This window comes from Xiphophorus couchianus, chromosome 5, assembly GCF_001444195.1.
Source record: "Xiphophorus couchianus chromosome 5, X_couchianus-1.0, whole genome shotgun sequence".
Classification (NCBI taxonomy): domain Eukaryota; kingdom Metazoa; phylum Chordata; class Actinopteri; order Cyprinodontiformes; family Poeciliidae; genus Xiphophorus; species Xiphophorus couchianus.
The window spans coordinates 30,363,215-30,379,652 of record NC_040232.1 but is presented as its reverse complement, the minus strand read 5'-3'; the positions used below and the strand labels follow the sequence as shown (position 1 = coordinate 30,379,652).

Here is a 16,438-nt window from a genome sequence, read left to right as displayed (position 1 = left end):
TCCTGTGCATTTAATCAAAATGTTCTTTCAGCACTGATACTTAGAAACTTGAGTGGTGAAATCTGCATCAAGCGAATATCTTGTTGGCAAAGTCTAAACGCATGACACTTGGCACTTTTAAGCAAATAGTTGCTACAATTTAAACAGTAATATAGTGTACACCAATTCCAATATACAAACATAATCTGAACTGAAACTCTAATGGAAAAATAAGTTTTAAACATTCAGTCTAAGAAAAAAATGGGACTGTACAACTGAGGAAGAATGCAAATTCCATTCTAAAAGTAGTTAAAGAAATTGTTTCAAATTATCGAGTATTAGATGAATTTTAAAAAAATACATTTAAAAAATAGTATTAAACTATACATCTGGTTATTTTTAACTCAATTGTTGAATGTTTATGGGAATACTTTTTTTTTTGCGCAAATGTGATATAATATGGTCTTTTCATTAAATATTTGTCCACAAACATCACAACAATATGGTTCACTGGTGTGCGAGCTCATGTGCTTGTTCAAAGATACTTTAGAAGTAAATTGTTTATTCCAAAGATCACAACAAAAGGGTTTCCAACCTGGTGATTTCTCATGTGATTCTTCAACTTTGTCTTTGGAGTAAAGTGTTGTCAAAGAGAACACAGAAAGGTTTTTCTTCTGTGTGAACTCTCTTGTATTTTAAAAACACATTTCTTATGAAATGCTTATCCACAAAGATTACAACAGGATGGTTTGTCATCAGTGTGGATTCTTATGTGGTTGTTTAAATGAACTTTTTCTCTAAAGCTTTGTCCACAAAGATTTTATCTAAAAATCTTATGTCTTGTGTGTATCAAAATGTGTCTGTGTAAAGATCCAGTTTGTGTAAATTGTTTCCCACACATTCCACAAGAGTGACGCTTCCCCCCCTGTGTGGACTATCAAAAACCAGAAACGAACCGGAAAATTAATTTTATATAATCCCAGTCTCAACAAACAAAAGACATCGGGGCGGTACATGGCTGGTAGATACATTTCTGTGTGTGACGAACAAAGGTGTCCAATCCCATCGCTAACATGAAAGCAAAAGCTATGAATGGCGGGACAAGGTGAGAGTTCATCTATTAAGTTGACTGAAAATGAATACATAAACTAAAAGCTGGAGTATAGACATTTTTTATAAGCGTATTTGTGAGCCAACTCTATGGCTTTAGTTAGCAAAGCTATACATAGAGAAACGATTTTCAAATCCAGGCCTTGAGGACCGATGTCAGCAACTTAAAGTCTTCGAGTCCTGGTCTGAGGACTCCTGCTGTGGACAATAGACTTTTTTTTCACAACAACTTCTAAGTCAAGTCGACATGAAAAAATACAAACCTGATCAGTGCAACACAACTTTAGAGTTGAAAACAGCCTCCAGTGTTTTGGGTCGTCCATAATTGTCATGTAAAGGCTGGTGGTCTTTGTTATCTGCTCCAGGAATCAGTCCCACTGCCGCCTCCGCCGCCTGCTGCTTCGCTTTGTCCTGCTGTCTCCACATATCTGTTGTTTAAAAAGTTTCTTTAAAACTTCCTTAAGCTGTTAGAGCTAAGCTTTGATCTTAAATCTGACTTGCTGTAGCTCTCAATTACTGGGGTTTTCCTACCAACAACCTAACACAGGCAGAGAAGTCTGATAAGAGACACTTGATTTAAACCTAACTCGTGGGTCACAGTTACATAGACACGTAATTTCCTTCCTGTTTAAATGGCAGCGACCCCTACTGGAAGAAATGAGACATCACGGTTTGAATGGGATGTAACTTTTAGCTTTTCCAAGAGTTTAAGAGTTATTGGCTATCTCACTTATCTCAATGGCACTAATTATCCCAGCCTGACCACTTAATAATAACATCGCAGAAAAATATAGAAGACAATATTTACTGCATATAAGTTTTGATAACAAAAAATAACAGGAACATTAATAAGACGTCATTTTAAATAAAAACTGTGTGAAATTGTTGATTTTTCCAAAGGTGTAAATTCAAATTGTTTCATCATTTTGTTGCCTCTGGAAGTTGCCATCCACTCCTCTCTTCTTATCTGTCACTCGATCTCCTCCTGCAAACGTGTAACTATAGGCAACAGCAAACAAACTCTCTGGTTTCTAAAGGGTTGCTTTCACTCCTGCACCGATTGTCCTGCTGGTTGATTTTTCTTTTAACTGCACTGTCAGAAAATGAGTTCAGAAATCATTGTGTCTCGGCCGCATTATGACAGCAGAGCTGCAGCCCAAGGAGTCCACCAGAAAAGTCCGCCTTTAGAGCAGGAAGTGCCGCAGGCATCCTCGGGCTCAGCCACTGCTGGGTATCGCTCTGCTAAATACACTCCTGCTGAATGGTTCTCCAATTACCAAACCATCCTTGAACAGGCTGGTACCAACCACAGAGACGCCCAGAACATCCAGCAGGAGTCCAGAACCTTGAGCCAGGACACTGAGGCTGCAGCTTTGAAGACCCAGGCCACAGGAACACGTCTTCTTGGAGAGAGACTCCAGGAGATCCACTCCTGGAAGTCTGAGCTGCAGCGGCACATCGAGCTACTGCAGGCCGACACGAAGTCACTGCTGATGGTGAAGAAGCGGCTGGAGAGGGCGCTGGATGCCACCGAGACTCCTTATGCCATCGCCACCGATAATTTGACCTGCAGAGCAAGAAGACTGGGAGCAGAGCTGGTCAGAGACACGGTGGAGGAGGAGCTGCTGAAGGTCAGCAATGCATTCTTACATTACTGTTTGGGTTTATATTTAACAGTTTGCCTAATTAACAGTAATGAGATCATGGTTTATGATACTTTCTTTACTACTTTACTTTAAGATTACAATGAATATTGACCCTTTGCAATATTCATGGCGAGGTGCCATGGCGGATGTTGGAAGTGAGGAATGGGAGACTGAGGTTGTTTTCCCAAATTATTTTACCAATATAGCATGGGTTGTACCTGTTCAAATCAAGATGGCTGTCTGGCATACAGGCACTTCCCACTGGGCCTATGTTGATTTTGAGACAGATGAGGTTTTTTTCTAGTGATGATATGATACACAAAACTGATAGATCGGCCCATTAGTCATTAAGGATTCTGGGCTAGACCAATTACAGCAGCTGATGGCCATCCACGGCTCTCAATCAATCGATCAATCAATTAATTAGAGAGAGGAGAACAGAGAACAACATGGACAGTGGCAAAAATGAAAAGGAGGCGCAGAAAGAAATACGTCTAGAAAGAGGCAAATTCTTCAGGCAGACTGTGTAAAGGGTTAGTAGGTAAGCTGAAAATCTCCACAAAATGAATCTCACAGTAAGACAGGCACAGCAGGTTGAACATGTGGCTCTGTGTGTTTTGTAGGAGGTGGACTTGATCAGGAGTATTCAGGCTCTTCTGAAGAAAACTGCAGCTCAGGTTGGCACTCAGATCAAGTAAGTGTAAAACTGGTGACTGGCTCCATTATAATCAGGGATCCAGTTGGTTTGAAGCCTCTCACTTTAGAAAACAGCATTCCTACGAGTTGATGGTTTCTGTGGGCCAGGAGGAACCAAGATGTCCAACAAACATTAGAGATGGACTGGTCTGATAAGTGTCAGGCCTACAGCTTTGATGACGCCTGTGGAAGAAACCATAACATGAGTCCAGACACACAGCAGCACCCCAGTTCTGCTACCATGCAGGAGCAGTGAGTCTGACTCTTTAGAAACATCAGAGCTGTGTTCAACTTTTACACACAAGGTTCCCTCGTTTACTGCAGCGTTTCTACCCCCTCATCATGGACAAAGTTTACTCAAGACAACCTGTCAATGGCCCTGCAGGAGGATCATGCCACCAAGAGTCTCAGGTCAGAGTCACAATGGTATGCTTTGTTGCCAGAGTGATTTTCTTTGACTGCTGCGAACTCAGTGGCTGTGTTTTTGTTTGTCAGAATGCTTGTGGAGCAAATGCTGCAGGACACCACTGAGGATCTGAGGGTCCAATGCGGCAGCGTGGAGCGAGCCTTCAGCCTGCACTGTGAGGACCTTATTGAGGCCAAGACCCAGCTGGAGATGAAGCTAGCTCAGGTGGATGAGCTGACAGACAGAAGAAACAGACTGACAGGTGAAATGTGATTGACTGTTTAATTGTTCCTGTAGACTTTGGAGCAAATTGGTGCCCAGGAGAAGAACATTGAGGTCCTACAGCGGGCCATCCACAACAAAGAGGCTCCACTGAGGGTGGCTCAGTCCAGACTCTACCTTCGCTCTCTCAGACCAAACATGGAGCTCTGCAGGGACCAACCCCAGCTCAGGTAGATGCACACAAACAGAAACATCATTATTATGTCATGTGTCCATGTCCTCATGTATGAACTGTGTCTGCAGTTTGGAAGGAGAAGTGAGGCAGATTGATGCCTCCTTGGAGTCTCTGAAGCAGAAGCTGAGTGAAGCCAGGAGCTCCCTGTCCCATCTGGAGGAGTCAAGGATGGCTCTTGAGAAGGACATAAACTGTAAAACCAATTCACTGTTTATTGAGAGGGAAAAGTGCATGATTCACCGTAAACGATATCCAACTCTCTCAGTACTCTCAGGATACTGAACTTGACTTCATAACTTGGGATTGTTCTGCTTGACAGTTTGAATAGTATCATGTGAAAAGTTAAAATCTTGGAACATTGTTTTATAACCCAAGTCTTTTATCTCCACAACTTTATTCCTGACCTGTTTGTTGTTTTTCTAAAGGCTCAAACGTTCTCAGGCACATTGTGTCACTGTGACTCCATGCACACTGTCTGTAGAGGGTTGAAATTTCATAATCAAGGGTATTGATTTACTAAATTTCTCCCAACAAATTCCTTCATTTCTCACAATTTCAGCCATGGCATCAACAAAGAAGGAGGATGTTTGACACAGAGTATGTGTACTAAGTTGTAAAAATTGACCTTTGTTCTCTTTGAGTGGACAAAGGTGCTCTTGAGTAACTTCAACAAAATTAAGTATGCCTGAGTATGTGGGAGCCTTTAGTCTTCTTGATGCTGTTGCTCATTATTGCTCTCTAACAAACGGCTAAAGTCTTCAAATAAAACACTTTTTTTCTTCCACTTCACTATTTTTGAACTGTTCTATGAAATAAAATCACATTACAATAAAATTTTGCTTGTTTGTAACTTGACACATTGTGAAAAGGTTGATTTGGAGTGAGTACCTTTGCAAAGTGCTTTATTGAACCAGTCACTCGTTCATAGGTTAGCAAGCTAGCTGTAAGACATTAGTTTCAAAACTTCCAGTTAGAAAGTTACATCTGTTATTTACCTGAAAACTTTTCCTAAGCTGTAATTGACCAGAAAACATAAACACAATCTGTGCAGCAGAACTTTGAGATCGGCAACAGCCTCCAGGATTCATTTATTAATTTTTTATTTTCAGTCAAAATCTCTCAGGCTGCTGCTTCCTGCTGCTGGCTCCTTGTCTCTCCGGTTTGTTTCTCACCTTCAAAGTTAACTTTTTACATAAAATATCAAAAGACCTTGTAGTTTTGCTGCCTTTAATATTCCACGCCGAGGATTATCTTCTATTTAGTTCCAATTTAGAAACTGATTATTTTAATGTCTAGATGTAAATGTGAATGCAAATGGTTGCCTATCATAGTGTTAATTCTAGTTAAGGTTATAACTTGGATATGAATTTTTCGACAAACATGATCAATGACCCTACATTCCAAAAAGCTTTGGATGCATCTATAGCATCTAGATGCTATAGATCCAAAGCATTTCAGATTCTGGGGAATATTGCAAATTTGAAACCTATCTTGACTCAAAATAATAATATATGTTAAATATAAAACTGACAACTCGGTCAATCTTTAAGGAACTTTAAACATTTGTGTTGTATAGTTTGTCAAACTTCAACAAAATGAGTAAATCCCATGTTTAAATCGAGCTGTACTTTAGTCTTCTGAAGACTGCGCCAGAAATATTTCTCTCCACTAGAGGGAGCCGTCTAGCTTCAATATTTCTGCTTTTCCTGGACGTCTTCAACTTGTCTTTGTCTTTAGAAGCCGCATTAAAGTATACAACACAAACACAACTATAAGATGTGAAGGAAGATGGGAGGTTAAGTCTGATCACATTGACGTGTGCTTTACAGTGAGCAGACATTAATTACTACATTAAATACAAGTTATTTGCTAATTTGCATTTTGGGCTACAAAATGTAGATATATTTTTCTTTATTCACATTAAAGTCTACAGGTGAAATCTAGCACATTAACTGATGAAGGATCTTCTGTTTCCAAGAAGTCACTGAAAAATAATTCATCTCTATTCTTAGAAAGGTTCTGCAGTAACTCAGGAGGTGCCACGACTGAGGATGTTATGAAACTCAGCTTCAGCCACACAGGCACAGTGTAGTCATCAGTGCAGGTTGCTGCTGAGCACATCTTATGCCACCCCTAAATGTGAGTAATATGCATTGCCATGGATATACATGCAATAGTTTGTAATCGATTAAAAGGTTAAGAAACTCAAAGGTGAAATTTCACATTTATATTGAGGCTTTGTAAAAGTCTGTACAAGTAAATAAAGGGACAAAAGCCAAATTTGCAATCTTTTATCATTTAGGGTCATGTTGCACATGCGGCTGGCCCATTGGTGGTTGGTGTAAAACTTTATGCATATGCAGATAAGGTTTCCCAAGGGGTGCTCTAATTATTGTACACTCATAATAGCAACAAAAAGCAAGCCAGACTATTTTGTTTCCAGTTTTTTAACATATAGATTTCACGGTTGAGTTTCCTTTTTGCTGATTTCCTTTTAAAGAGCAGTCTGCAATGGAAAGCAGAAACGTGCAACAAAGATGAGAGCGGCAGAAGTGCTTAAGTGAATAAAAATGGGAGGGATTGATGAAGTTGCAAAATTTGAGGGAGTGACAGAAAAAGAAAGAGGGAGGGAAAAGAGAAGAACAGAAAGACAAGCAGGACCAAAGTCCCAGTTTCCTCTCCCTTCTTTCTCCCAGTGACTCCAAGGTGAGATCAGCAGATTGGTGAGTTCCACCTCAGCACTTTGTTGTCTACTTTGTTTTCTTCAACTTTTCTCAAAATGGTAGGAAGAATTATGCAGAGCAAAATAGAAATATTTAAAATTCTGCTTTTAATCAGATAGCTTAATTTCTCACTTCTCATTGACCAAAGCATTTCTTTACATTTCAAATGTTTTATCACTTCTCATTGACCAAAGCATTTCTTTACATTCCGAATGTTTGTTTAGTTTTTGTTAATGTGTGAGAACATTTTTTTATGACAGTGTTTATTTGCTTTTGTCTCTGTTGGCTAAATGTGAGCAGCTAAACTTGAGGGTTTGTGGGAAGCCAGAGTTTCCGCTGGCTGGATGAAGAGACTACTTTTAGCTTCGGTTATTACACCCTGCACCCTAACTGGTCCAGACTACGTCCAAGGCCTCTTATTGTCCTTTATTTGACCGATTATTTTTAAAATAAAAAATAAATACATTTTGAAAAAAGCACAAACCATAAATCTCTCAACTTATTGCAGAGTGTCCCATTAAAGCTTTAAGGAAAAGTTTCTAATTATGTTTGCCAGGGTGTGGAATGTGAGCTTCATGTCTGTGCATGATTTTTAGGATTTTTGTGGTGAAATGTATTTGGGGTCTCAAGCTTTTTTTCTGTCACATTTTCATCATCCCTCCTTCTCTCCCCCACCTGCGTCTCTGTCTCTGCAGCAAGCATGCTGTCCCTCAGCTCCCTGTCCATCCTCCTCGTCCTGCTTCTCCTCCACCCCTCACAGCTGTCTGCGCAGGAAGTGCTGATACGTCTCGCAGGCGTGGGTCGACGGAATGCAAACGAGGGACGTGTGGAGGTGTTCTACGGCGGATCCTGGGGCACAGTGTGCGATGACGAGGTGGATATTAAACTTGCCAACGTGCTGTGCCGGCAGCTGGGCTTCCAGCGCAGCTTCACCTGGGCACACAGTGCCAAGTTCGGCCAAGGACAAGGTAAGGGCAATCAGAAGCAAGTCAGTTCCTCACTAGCAGTGCCTTTAGAAAGTATCCACATGCAAACTTTACAGATTTGTCACATAATAAATACAGGTTTTAATGAGTTTTATTTACTTTATGCATGACAAGGTTGGGCAAATTTGTCAGGTAGAAAAGAAATGATACATGGTTTTAAAATTTCTGTACAGTTTTTGCTCATCTAGACGTCCATTCTTCTGTGAGCACAAAAGTCTTGCCATGATTGCTTGCCAACTTGCCAGTTGGATTTGGAGCTGGACTTTAACTTGGCTGTTCTAAAACATTAATGTGCTTTGATCTAAACCACTCCATTGTATCCATTGTGCCTATACAGTATGTTCATAGTCGCTGCTGGATCGTGAACCACTGGTCTATTCTAGGGTATTTTGCAGCAGTCCTCTTCCACCATATTTCTACATTTCAGTTTTCCATTGTAAATTCCTACCAGTTTCCTTTTACCTGCTCCTCCAGAGCTGTGAGCTTTTTGGCCGCTTCTTTGATTAATTCTCTCCTTACCTAGCCTGTCACTTTAGGGCGGTCATGTCTTGGTAGGTTTGCACTTGTCCAATAAAACGTCTGCTTTCAGGTTATTTGTTGAACAGAACTCCGTGAGATGTTATAGCTGAAGAAATTGTTTCATAACCTAACCCTGCTCTAAAACTGTCACGATAACACCGGTGTCCTCCTGGACCCATTTGGACGTTTTGGCAGAAATGGTTAAGAGGATAAGCTTCTCCACAACTTCCTAACAGAAAATCTTCTGCGTTCTTTGGTCTTCACTATGCCGATTGTTCTCGGACTAACCTTTGAGGCCTTCAAAGAACAAGGCATTTGAATTAGAATCGAGATTAACCTCTAATCCCCTTAGCTGTCAGCGGTCAACACTTATATTCAAGTCAATGGGTCCATGAGTACACCGGTCTCTTCATGTCATGTTTTGAAGGTGACAGTTAAATTACACAGAGTATATTATAGTCAATATGAACCACTTAATTGTTACTTTCAAAATGCTTACATGTTAAGGCTCCAACATACTTTGCCCGAAGCTGAACAGTCGATGCGCAGTCACGTGGTTTCAGACCATTCATATTAGCACACATCTTTCACACAACAGCGCAGACACCTATTCTGCTTCAGTATTTGTGCTGCTACTTCTCGACGGGTTTTTCACTCCCTCCCCGCATCTTCTCTTTTGCTTTTACAAAACGGCCATGGAGATAGCGCCACACTTTTCTGCAGACAGCCTCCTCCGTGAACAGCTGTGACAGTTAAGGAGTTAAATCCATCCTGAAACCCACAAGTTGCCTTTCATGCATTTTACAACTATATAAATCTCATACAGTCCTAATAAAATAGTGTTATAAACTGTCAAGAGGTAAGAATGTTTTAACATTGTATTTATTTTTTTATGAATGATGACCGTTTTATTTCATAGGTCATATCTGGTTAGACAATGTGCGCTGCCAGGGCTCAGAGACCTCTGTTGCACAGTGTCAGTTCAGCGGTTGGGGAATCAATGACTGCACCCACGCTGAAGACTTGGGAGTCATTTGCAGCCCAGAAAGAAGAACTGGCTTCCCCCCTGCCATTTTAGACGAGACAGCTTCATCTTCAGGTCAACAGCCAAGCCAACAGAGGCAAAGAAACTCACCGCCTTCCCCGGTGCAACCTGCAACCCCAGCAAACTCTTACTCAGCAAGAGGCCACGAGATTGCCCTTCATCGCAGCACGTCCTCCTCCCGCCGCAACAGCGTCTCGCCCCGGGAAAACGGCCATGAGATCCAGATCTCGAGGCGAAATCGAGGTGGCTCAAGAGCAAGCCAGCAGGTCAGCCCACCCCTGCCGCGAGGTCACCAGCTGCCCTCGCGCCTCGCAAACAGCGACGCCTACAGGCAGAGGCAGGAGGCGGCGAGGGCAAGTTCTCAGACCGTGAGGCACGAGCCTGGAGTGCAGGCGAACAGGCAGCCCCAACCTCAACATCCTGCCCAGCTCCACTCTGACCGGAGGAGCGACAGGCATCAGCAGCTAAGCGGAAACCATGTGGAACCAGACCCAGTTTATCCAGATGTGGACTTGGAGACTGATGTTCAATACACACAGGTGAAAACACACACTCACAGCCATGTAACACACCCAGTCTGGTTTGGTACCAATTTCAAGTGAAATGTCATTTGTGGTGCTGCAGCCTAGCAAGCATATATATAATTAGAGACATACCTAAAACCTCAAGCTTCTCTAGATACACTTCTTGGGCACCGAGATGTTCTGAAGTTTAGCCTAACCACCGGTGGCTCGTCTTCTGAAGGAAACATCTCGGATTAGAGGAAATTGAGTCGTTTGTCATTCACGCTTGCATTTTCCCCTGTCCTTTCTTCCACTTGCGGGCATAACATTTTCTCACTAGTTTGTAAGCATCCTGACACATTTCACAAACTATGCGTTCACTGTTAGTTTCCTTCCTGCTGCCCAGAGCATGGCATGTGCCTGATTAGAGAAGGTGATGACTAAGGCGTGTTATCTTTTTTGTTGTTGTCGCGATTGCGTGCCGTCTACTGCCGTTTGTTCAAACAAAGCAACAACGGCTCGCGTGAGAGGGAGTTTTATTGCCTCACCCTGGTGCCTCACTGAAAAAGTTGAGGTCAGTGTCCTAAAAATATATATATATATAGAGAGAGAGAGACAAAGTTATGTAGTACAATAAAAAAATATCTACTTATTTGCTTAAAAACCCCCACAGGGATCTGAAAGGATTTACCTGGAGGAGGCTCGTCTTCGGCCCGTGCTGTCCGGCAACCATGGTGGTCTGGTGACAGAAGGAGTCCTGGAAGTGAAGCATGCTGGGAAGTGGCGTCACGTGTGCAACAAGGGATGGGACCTGAGCAGCAGCCGTGTCGTGTGCGGCATGCTGGGGTTTCCGGCAGCTGAGTCGTTTGACCAAAATCCTTACAGGTAAGTATGTGAGAGAGGGCGGCACAGACGAGGTCATGGAAAGAAGGCATCGGCAGAAACTTTTATTTCCTAAAGGTCTATTTTATGAAGAGTGAATAGGAGGTTTACATCACCGCGCAGGTTACAGTCCGTGTCTGGTTTGCTGGTTCAGTCCCCGTGTAGTAGAGGTCAACCGAAGCAGCTGTCATTTGTCCAACCGCACTTGGCATGACATGGCCACGGTGACATTACTAAGGTCCATCTGTCCACCAGGTCTGCCTCCCTCATCAACCATGTGGGCCTCGTCTCAGACCTTTAAAATAGTTCTTCAAAGCATATAATTAATGTCAGAGTCAGACTGTAAAATTATCATCCTTCTCGTGATGCGTCTTTGTGCTGCAAAAAACCTTTTGGTTTTTACATGTTTCAGATCATCAAACAAGCTTTCTTATAAGACACACATAATGTATTTCATTTATTAAATAAATATTCAACTCAAACCAGCCCTATGTGGAAGAGTACTTGCCCCTTAAACCTAATTACCCATGGGCTGCAGCAACTACCATTTCTGAGGCTTTTAAATCCCTGTGGATGAATTTAGACCCACTCTTCTATGTAAAGTTGTTTTATTTTACATATTTATGTATTTATGGCCCACTTAAGGAGGCCTAGTCAATAGATTTTGACTAGGCCACTCCAAAACCTTCAATTGTTTTGTTATTGATCCATTCAGAGCTCAATTTGTAGGTGTGCTTCTGCTGCTGCATCTCAAAAATATGCTTAAGCTTAAGGTCACAAGCAGATAGCAAGACATTCAGCTTCAGGGGGGTGGGGGGGTCTGTTGTTTTGTTTTGTTTTTTGCTATAGAACAGAATTTATTGCTTTAATGATGATGACAAGTCAATGACATCCTGAAGAAGCAAAGCAGCCCCAGATTTAAATTGCTTTGCTTCATTGACTTGTTATCATCATTAAAGCAATAAATTCTGTTCTATATATTTAGAAACAGCAGCAACAGCATCAATGACCCTCCCCCCCCTATCCGCAGCAAATTTCTGAAGTCTTGACCGGTCCGCGGTACTAAAAAGGTTGGGGACCACTGTGCTAAGCTACAGTAGAGCCTGTCATGAAATCTAAGGTTAGTTATCATGGCCTCTGATGATGGAGGGTAAACAGTTTTCCTGCAACAGTAAGTTGTTTCTCTGCCCTTAGCACATTGAGCAGTGTGTACACAAGGGTGACTGACAGCACTAAGACCCTCCCCGTGACTCTGATTAATTGTTTTTGGTGCATTTCTTCAGACAGAAACAGTAGTACTTCCAACCTTCCAGATTATCTGTATAATATTATACCGTCAATACATAACAACATTTTGAACAAACATGTAAAAAGCATTTTTAAAAAAAAAAAAAAAAAGTTACATACCACAGCTTTAATCTTGAACAATGACCTTTTACTTAGGCATGTGAAGTAGGCAAGTATTTAAAAGTTGTCCACATGATCACTTTGCAGCAGTAGCAGAGAACAATAGCTTAGGTGAAAAGAATGTGTTTTCAGGGCAAGATTAGTCATCTGCTGGAAAACTTCAATTTACAGAGTTCATCATAAGTCATGTCTGCGAAACAGCTAACAGAAGAGACACTCGGATCAGATTAAGCCTTTGTTGGATTCAAAAGCAGTCCAACAAATCAGTTTATAGGTTTTTACGTAATAAGCATATTAAATTTCCTATTTGTTTCCTTCTATTTCACTATTCCAATATAAAAAGTTGAAAATGTGACTGAACCATCAGTGCGCAGTAAGAGCCGTGACGAGATTATTCTGCTCAGAACTCTTCTGTTATCCATCAAACCTCAATCATTTGCTCCACTAATAGCACAGAGTGGGTATGTCAATATTTTGATGTGTATAACCCTTTTTAATCTGTCTGCTTTCAAGCTTGAATACCCACTGAGCAGCTACACAAACTTTCAAAGCCCTTAAAAACATACCATCGAAAACCCTAACACCTCACTTACGCCCACATGTTAATACATCCCTAACTATTTCCAAAACCGTGCCCGAGGGCACACACAAATTTGCATGCAAACACACACAGAAGCAAACACTGCCCTCCATGAGTCTGTCTGCCCACAGAGGTCTTTTTAGGGCTCGGCTAACAGGAGGACTGCACTGACCGCCGGTCTGCAAAGTACCATATGTCTCTCCGTGTGAGAGGCCAATAATTACCCCTTGTGACCTGAGGAGCAGAAAACAAGCAGCTTCTCCTCAGCTGCCCCATAAAAACACACCATAAAGTGTCTCATAAAACTATTTGTTTGGATCCGTGCAGCCATCTTGATCAGGATTCTCTGGAAGAAGATCCCGATGGATCTTTTTTGGTATTTAAAAAAAAAAAAAAAAAGCTAAGCAAACAAACAGACGAGGATGTTGGTTGGATGGTGAGAGAAAATATGTCTGTATTTATTAAGCTTGCCGGTCTATTTGTGCAGTGCTTTTAGGTAAAATAGTAGGAACATCAGTTGTGACCTAGCTGAGTTTTGTAATAAAATTAATGTAATGCCTGCATAACGAGCACATTCCACGAATGCCTCAGAATCACCCAGAGAAACATCACAGATTGTGCCAAAAACCAATCTAGAAGCTTGTATAAAAACTGACTAAGGGAACAAATTGTGTTTGTTTTTGTGTCAACCTCCACCCCATCTGGGAAATGACTGAAGCAAATTTTCTTTTTCCAACGGTAAACATGTGAAAGGGGTTAAGAAGACTTTTTTGTTGTTGTTTTAACCACAGAAGGATCAGAAGCTTCAGGTTAATCAGATACTTGGACTGGACGTCGGAGCAGTTTAGCCAGTCTCTTTTTTCCAGTCTGGAGTCATTCATGTTTGCTTGTTAACCTTTCTTCCACAAAGACAACTTTCTTAAACAAACAAAACCCAAAAGTCATTACATATCTTAAAATCTCACTGCTGTGCTGTAATCTTGCATCAGTCTGAAAGTGACCTGGATTTTCAGGCACTTTAAGAGAGCGCCCTCAAGTGGTAGCATGTAAAATACATAAGTACAGTTGAAGCCAGATATCTACGTACACTGAATAAAAAGACACAAACACATTTTTTTCTCACTGTCTGAAGTTAAATCAGACCAAACCTTTCTAGTTTTAGCTTAGTTAGAATTACTAAAATTATTTATATTTGCTATATGCCAGAAAACTTATCGAGAAAATTCTTTAGAGGTTTTTTTTTTCTTTTGTAGTTTTTCTCAAATTCAAAAGTCTGCATACATTTGCTCAACATACAGGATAATTGTCTCTTAAAATGTATGATTGGGTCAAAGTTTTTGGTTTTCTTTCCACAAGCTTCTGATAGACGAACTGGCACAGTTGAGTTAACACACCTGTGAATGTGTTTTAAGGCCACACCTGAAACACACTGCTTTACTGTTTGACACGATGGGAAAGTGAAAAGAAAGAGAATTGTGCAGCTGCACAAGTCTGGTTCATACTTAGGAACAATTCCAGCATAGACATGATGAGAACGTCTAACCAAAAACGAGGCAGGTTTGAATGTCTTTTGGTCTGAAACGTGCAGATTGACCCCAAAACAAAAGCCAAAGACCTAGAGTAGATGCTGGTTGAAGCTGGTAAAGCAGTTCGTTACCAAAAAGATAATCATTTTTGAGACATGTCCCATGATCTGATGAAACTAAAGTGGAACTGTTTGGACATAATTATCATCATTTGGAGGGAGAACCAGAATGACAATTAGGATGGTGTGGCAAGTTAGGATGAGGGTGGCAACATCACGTTGTGGTGATGTTTTGCTGCAGGAGGAACTTGGTGCACTTCACAAAATAGATGGCATCATGAGGAAAGAATCTGATGCGGAAATATTGAAGCAACATCTAAAAATATCAACCAGAAAGTAAAAGCTTGAGCATAGATTAGTCCTCCAAATGGACAACAACCCTGAGCATCCAGCCAAAGCGGTTACAACGTGGCATAAGGACAAAGAAGTCAATGTTTTGGTGTGGCCATCACAAAGGAGACGTTGTGGGAAGATCTAAAAAGGTGTGTGTGTGAGTGAGGTGGCCTCCAAAATGGACTCAATTACACAAGTTCTGTCAGGAGAAATGGACCAGAAACTTGTGGAAGGAAACCCAAAACAATAGACCTAAGTCAAACAGTTTAAAAGACAGCTACCCCGGATACTGACCAAATGTTGGTAAACTTTTGAATTAAAAAAAAATTGCAACAAAAAAAATTTAAAATGTTCCCGCCCAATTTTCTGGCATTTAGCAAATAGAAATAATCTTGCTAATTCTAACTAAGCTAAGTCTGATTTAACAACAGAACGAGGGAAAAAAAAGATTTTTTGTCTTTTTATTCAGTGTATGTAAATATCTGGTTTCAACTGCAGATAACACAAAATAATAGCATATCTAAAAGTAACATAATTTTTATTTGTAAAGAAATCAAAATCCATTTTCATTAGCTTCAAAATTGGGTCCTGCTTTATGTTGCTCTAATACACTGAGTTTGAATAAAATACATAGACGTTTGTGGCCTTACCTTGACAACATATGAAAAAGCTCAAAAGGTACAAGATGACTTGTAAGGAGACTTTACAAGTCAGGACAGGAACCTTGAAGCCAATTATGGTTAAGGTTTATGGTGATAGTTTGGGTTAGCTGAACAGTAATTTACCTAATTTAGTTTTCAAAAGGTAGGGAAGCGGCTTTGTTGTTTATTACCTTCATTTGACCTGCAGTCACAGACAATAATGCAGTCAATATGTTTACAATGCACAAAAAAAGGTCAGAAAAATACTGCAGGTGGAGAAAAGGTTCATTTGAAATCAGAATGTTTCAGATCAGTGCATATTATCACATCTTCCTTCCCTCTGGCCAAGTGCTTAGTGCAACAAACAACTTTAATTCTGCCAGATGGATCTACTGGACACTGTGTGCTGTCTGCACTTCCCTCTCTTTTCTGGTGTAATGGATCCCTTTGTTTTTGACTGCCAACTTCTCTCATTTCTACAGATGTTTTACTGTCCCGCTTTTTGCTGTGCACACAAAAAAACACTAAATTCATTTCCCAGCTCCATTGTTTCATAACTTTCACAATCTCTTTGAAGCGTACAGTAACTTCATCAGCTTCTCCAATCCAGTTCCATTTCACCCTGATTAAAACCCCGGCCTTCCCGCCTTTTCTGTATTTTATTAAACTCTCTTCTTATGGAAAGAGCATCATTGGGACCCCTTAAAGTTTTTGCCACTCTAGAGAGGGTGGGGATGATGAAGGGTCGTTATGGAGCGAGAATGGAAATCTCCCATGAGCCGATTGTCCATGAATTTGTGCAGAGGTTTGTAATAACAGGTTATCTTCAGCTTCTTGTGAGTCAGCGTCTCGTTCCACTGTGACTTCTCGTATTGCGTTGTTAGAATTTCATTAAAACCCAATCGAGCTGACGATCCTATGAAATAAGAGAGTCTTCCCC

General features: G+C 41.0%; 2 protein-coding genes across 2 annotated transcripts in view; both read left to right on the top strand.

Moving 5' to 3' along the window:
• The first annotated feature begins 2,014 nt into the window (after window positions 1-2,014).
• On the top strand, window positions 2,015-5,149 carry tekt4 (tektin 4). Its single transcript, XM_028017684.1, has 7 exons — window positions 2,015-2,720; window positions 3,359-3,429; window positions 3,540-3,683; window positions 3,756-3,842; window positions 3,927-4,062; window positions 4,135-4,289; window positions 4,363-5,149. The coding sequence occupies exons 1-7, from the start codon at window positions 2,193-2,195 to the stop codon at window positions 4,574-4,576; spliced, it is 1,335 nt and encodes a 444-aa protein (XP_027873485.1). The 5' UTR covers window positions 2,015-2,192; the 3' UTR covers window positions 4,577-5,149.
• A 1,745-nt stretch (window positions 5,150-6,894) lies between these two features.
• Window positions 6,895-16,438, top strand: part of LOC114144605 (lysyl oxidase homolog 4-like) — a 31,706-nt gene continuing 22,162 nt past the window's right edge. Inside the window, exons 1-4 of the mRNA XM_028017628.1 lie at window positions 6,895-7,017; window positions 7,713-7,985; window positions 9,442-10,106; window positions 10,744-10,955. Coding sequence (XP_027873429.1) covers window positions 7,718-7,985; window positions 9,442-10,106; window positions 10,744-10,955 — 1,145 coding nt within the window. The 5' untranslated portion in view covers window positions 6,895-7,017; window positions 7,713-7,717. The remainder of the gene's footprint in view (window positions 7,018-7,712; window positions 7,986-9,441; window positions 10,107-10,743; window positions 10,956-16,438) is intronic.

Excerpts from the sequence above, each read along its gene's own strand:
- tekt4 (XM_028017684.1), top strand. The coding sequence starts at position 2,193 with ATGAGTTCAGAAATCATTGTGTCTCGGCCGCATTATGACAGCAGAGCT. Across the intron at positions 3,430-3,539 it reads CAGGTTGGCACTCAGATCAA|GAGGAACCAAGATGTCCAAC; the intron begins GTAAGTGTAAAA and ends TCTGTGGGCCAG. Across the intron at positions 4,063-4,134 it reads TGGAGATGAAGCTAGCTCAG|ACTTTGGAGCAAATTGGTGC; the intron begins GTGGATGAGCTG and ends TTGTTCCTGTAG.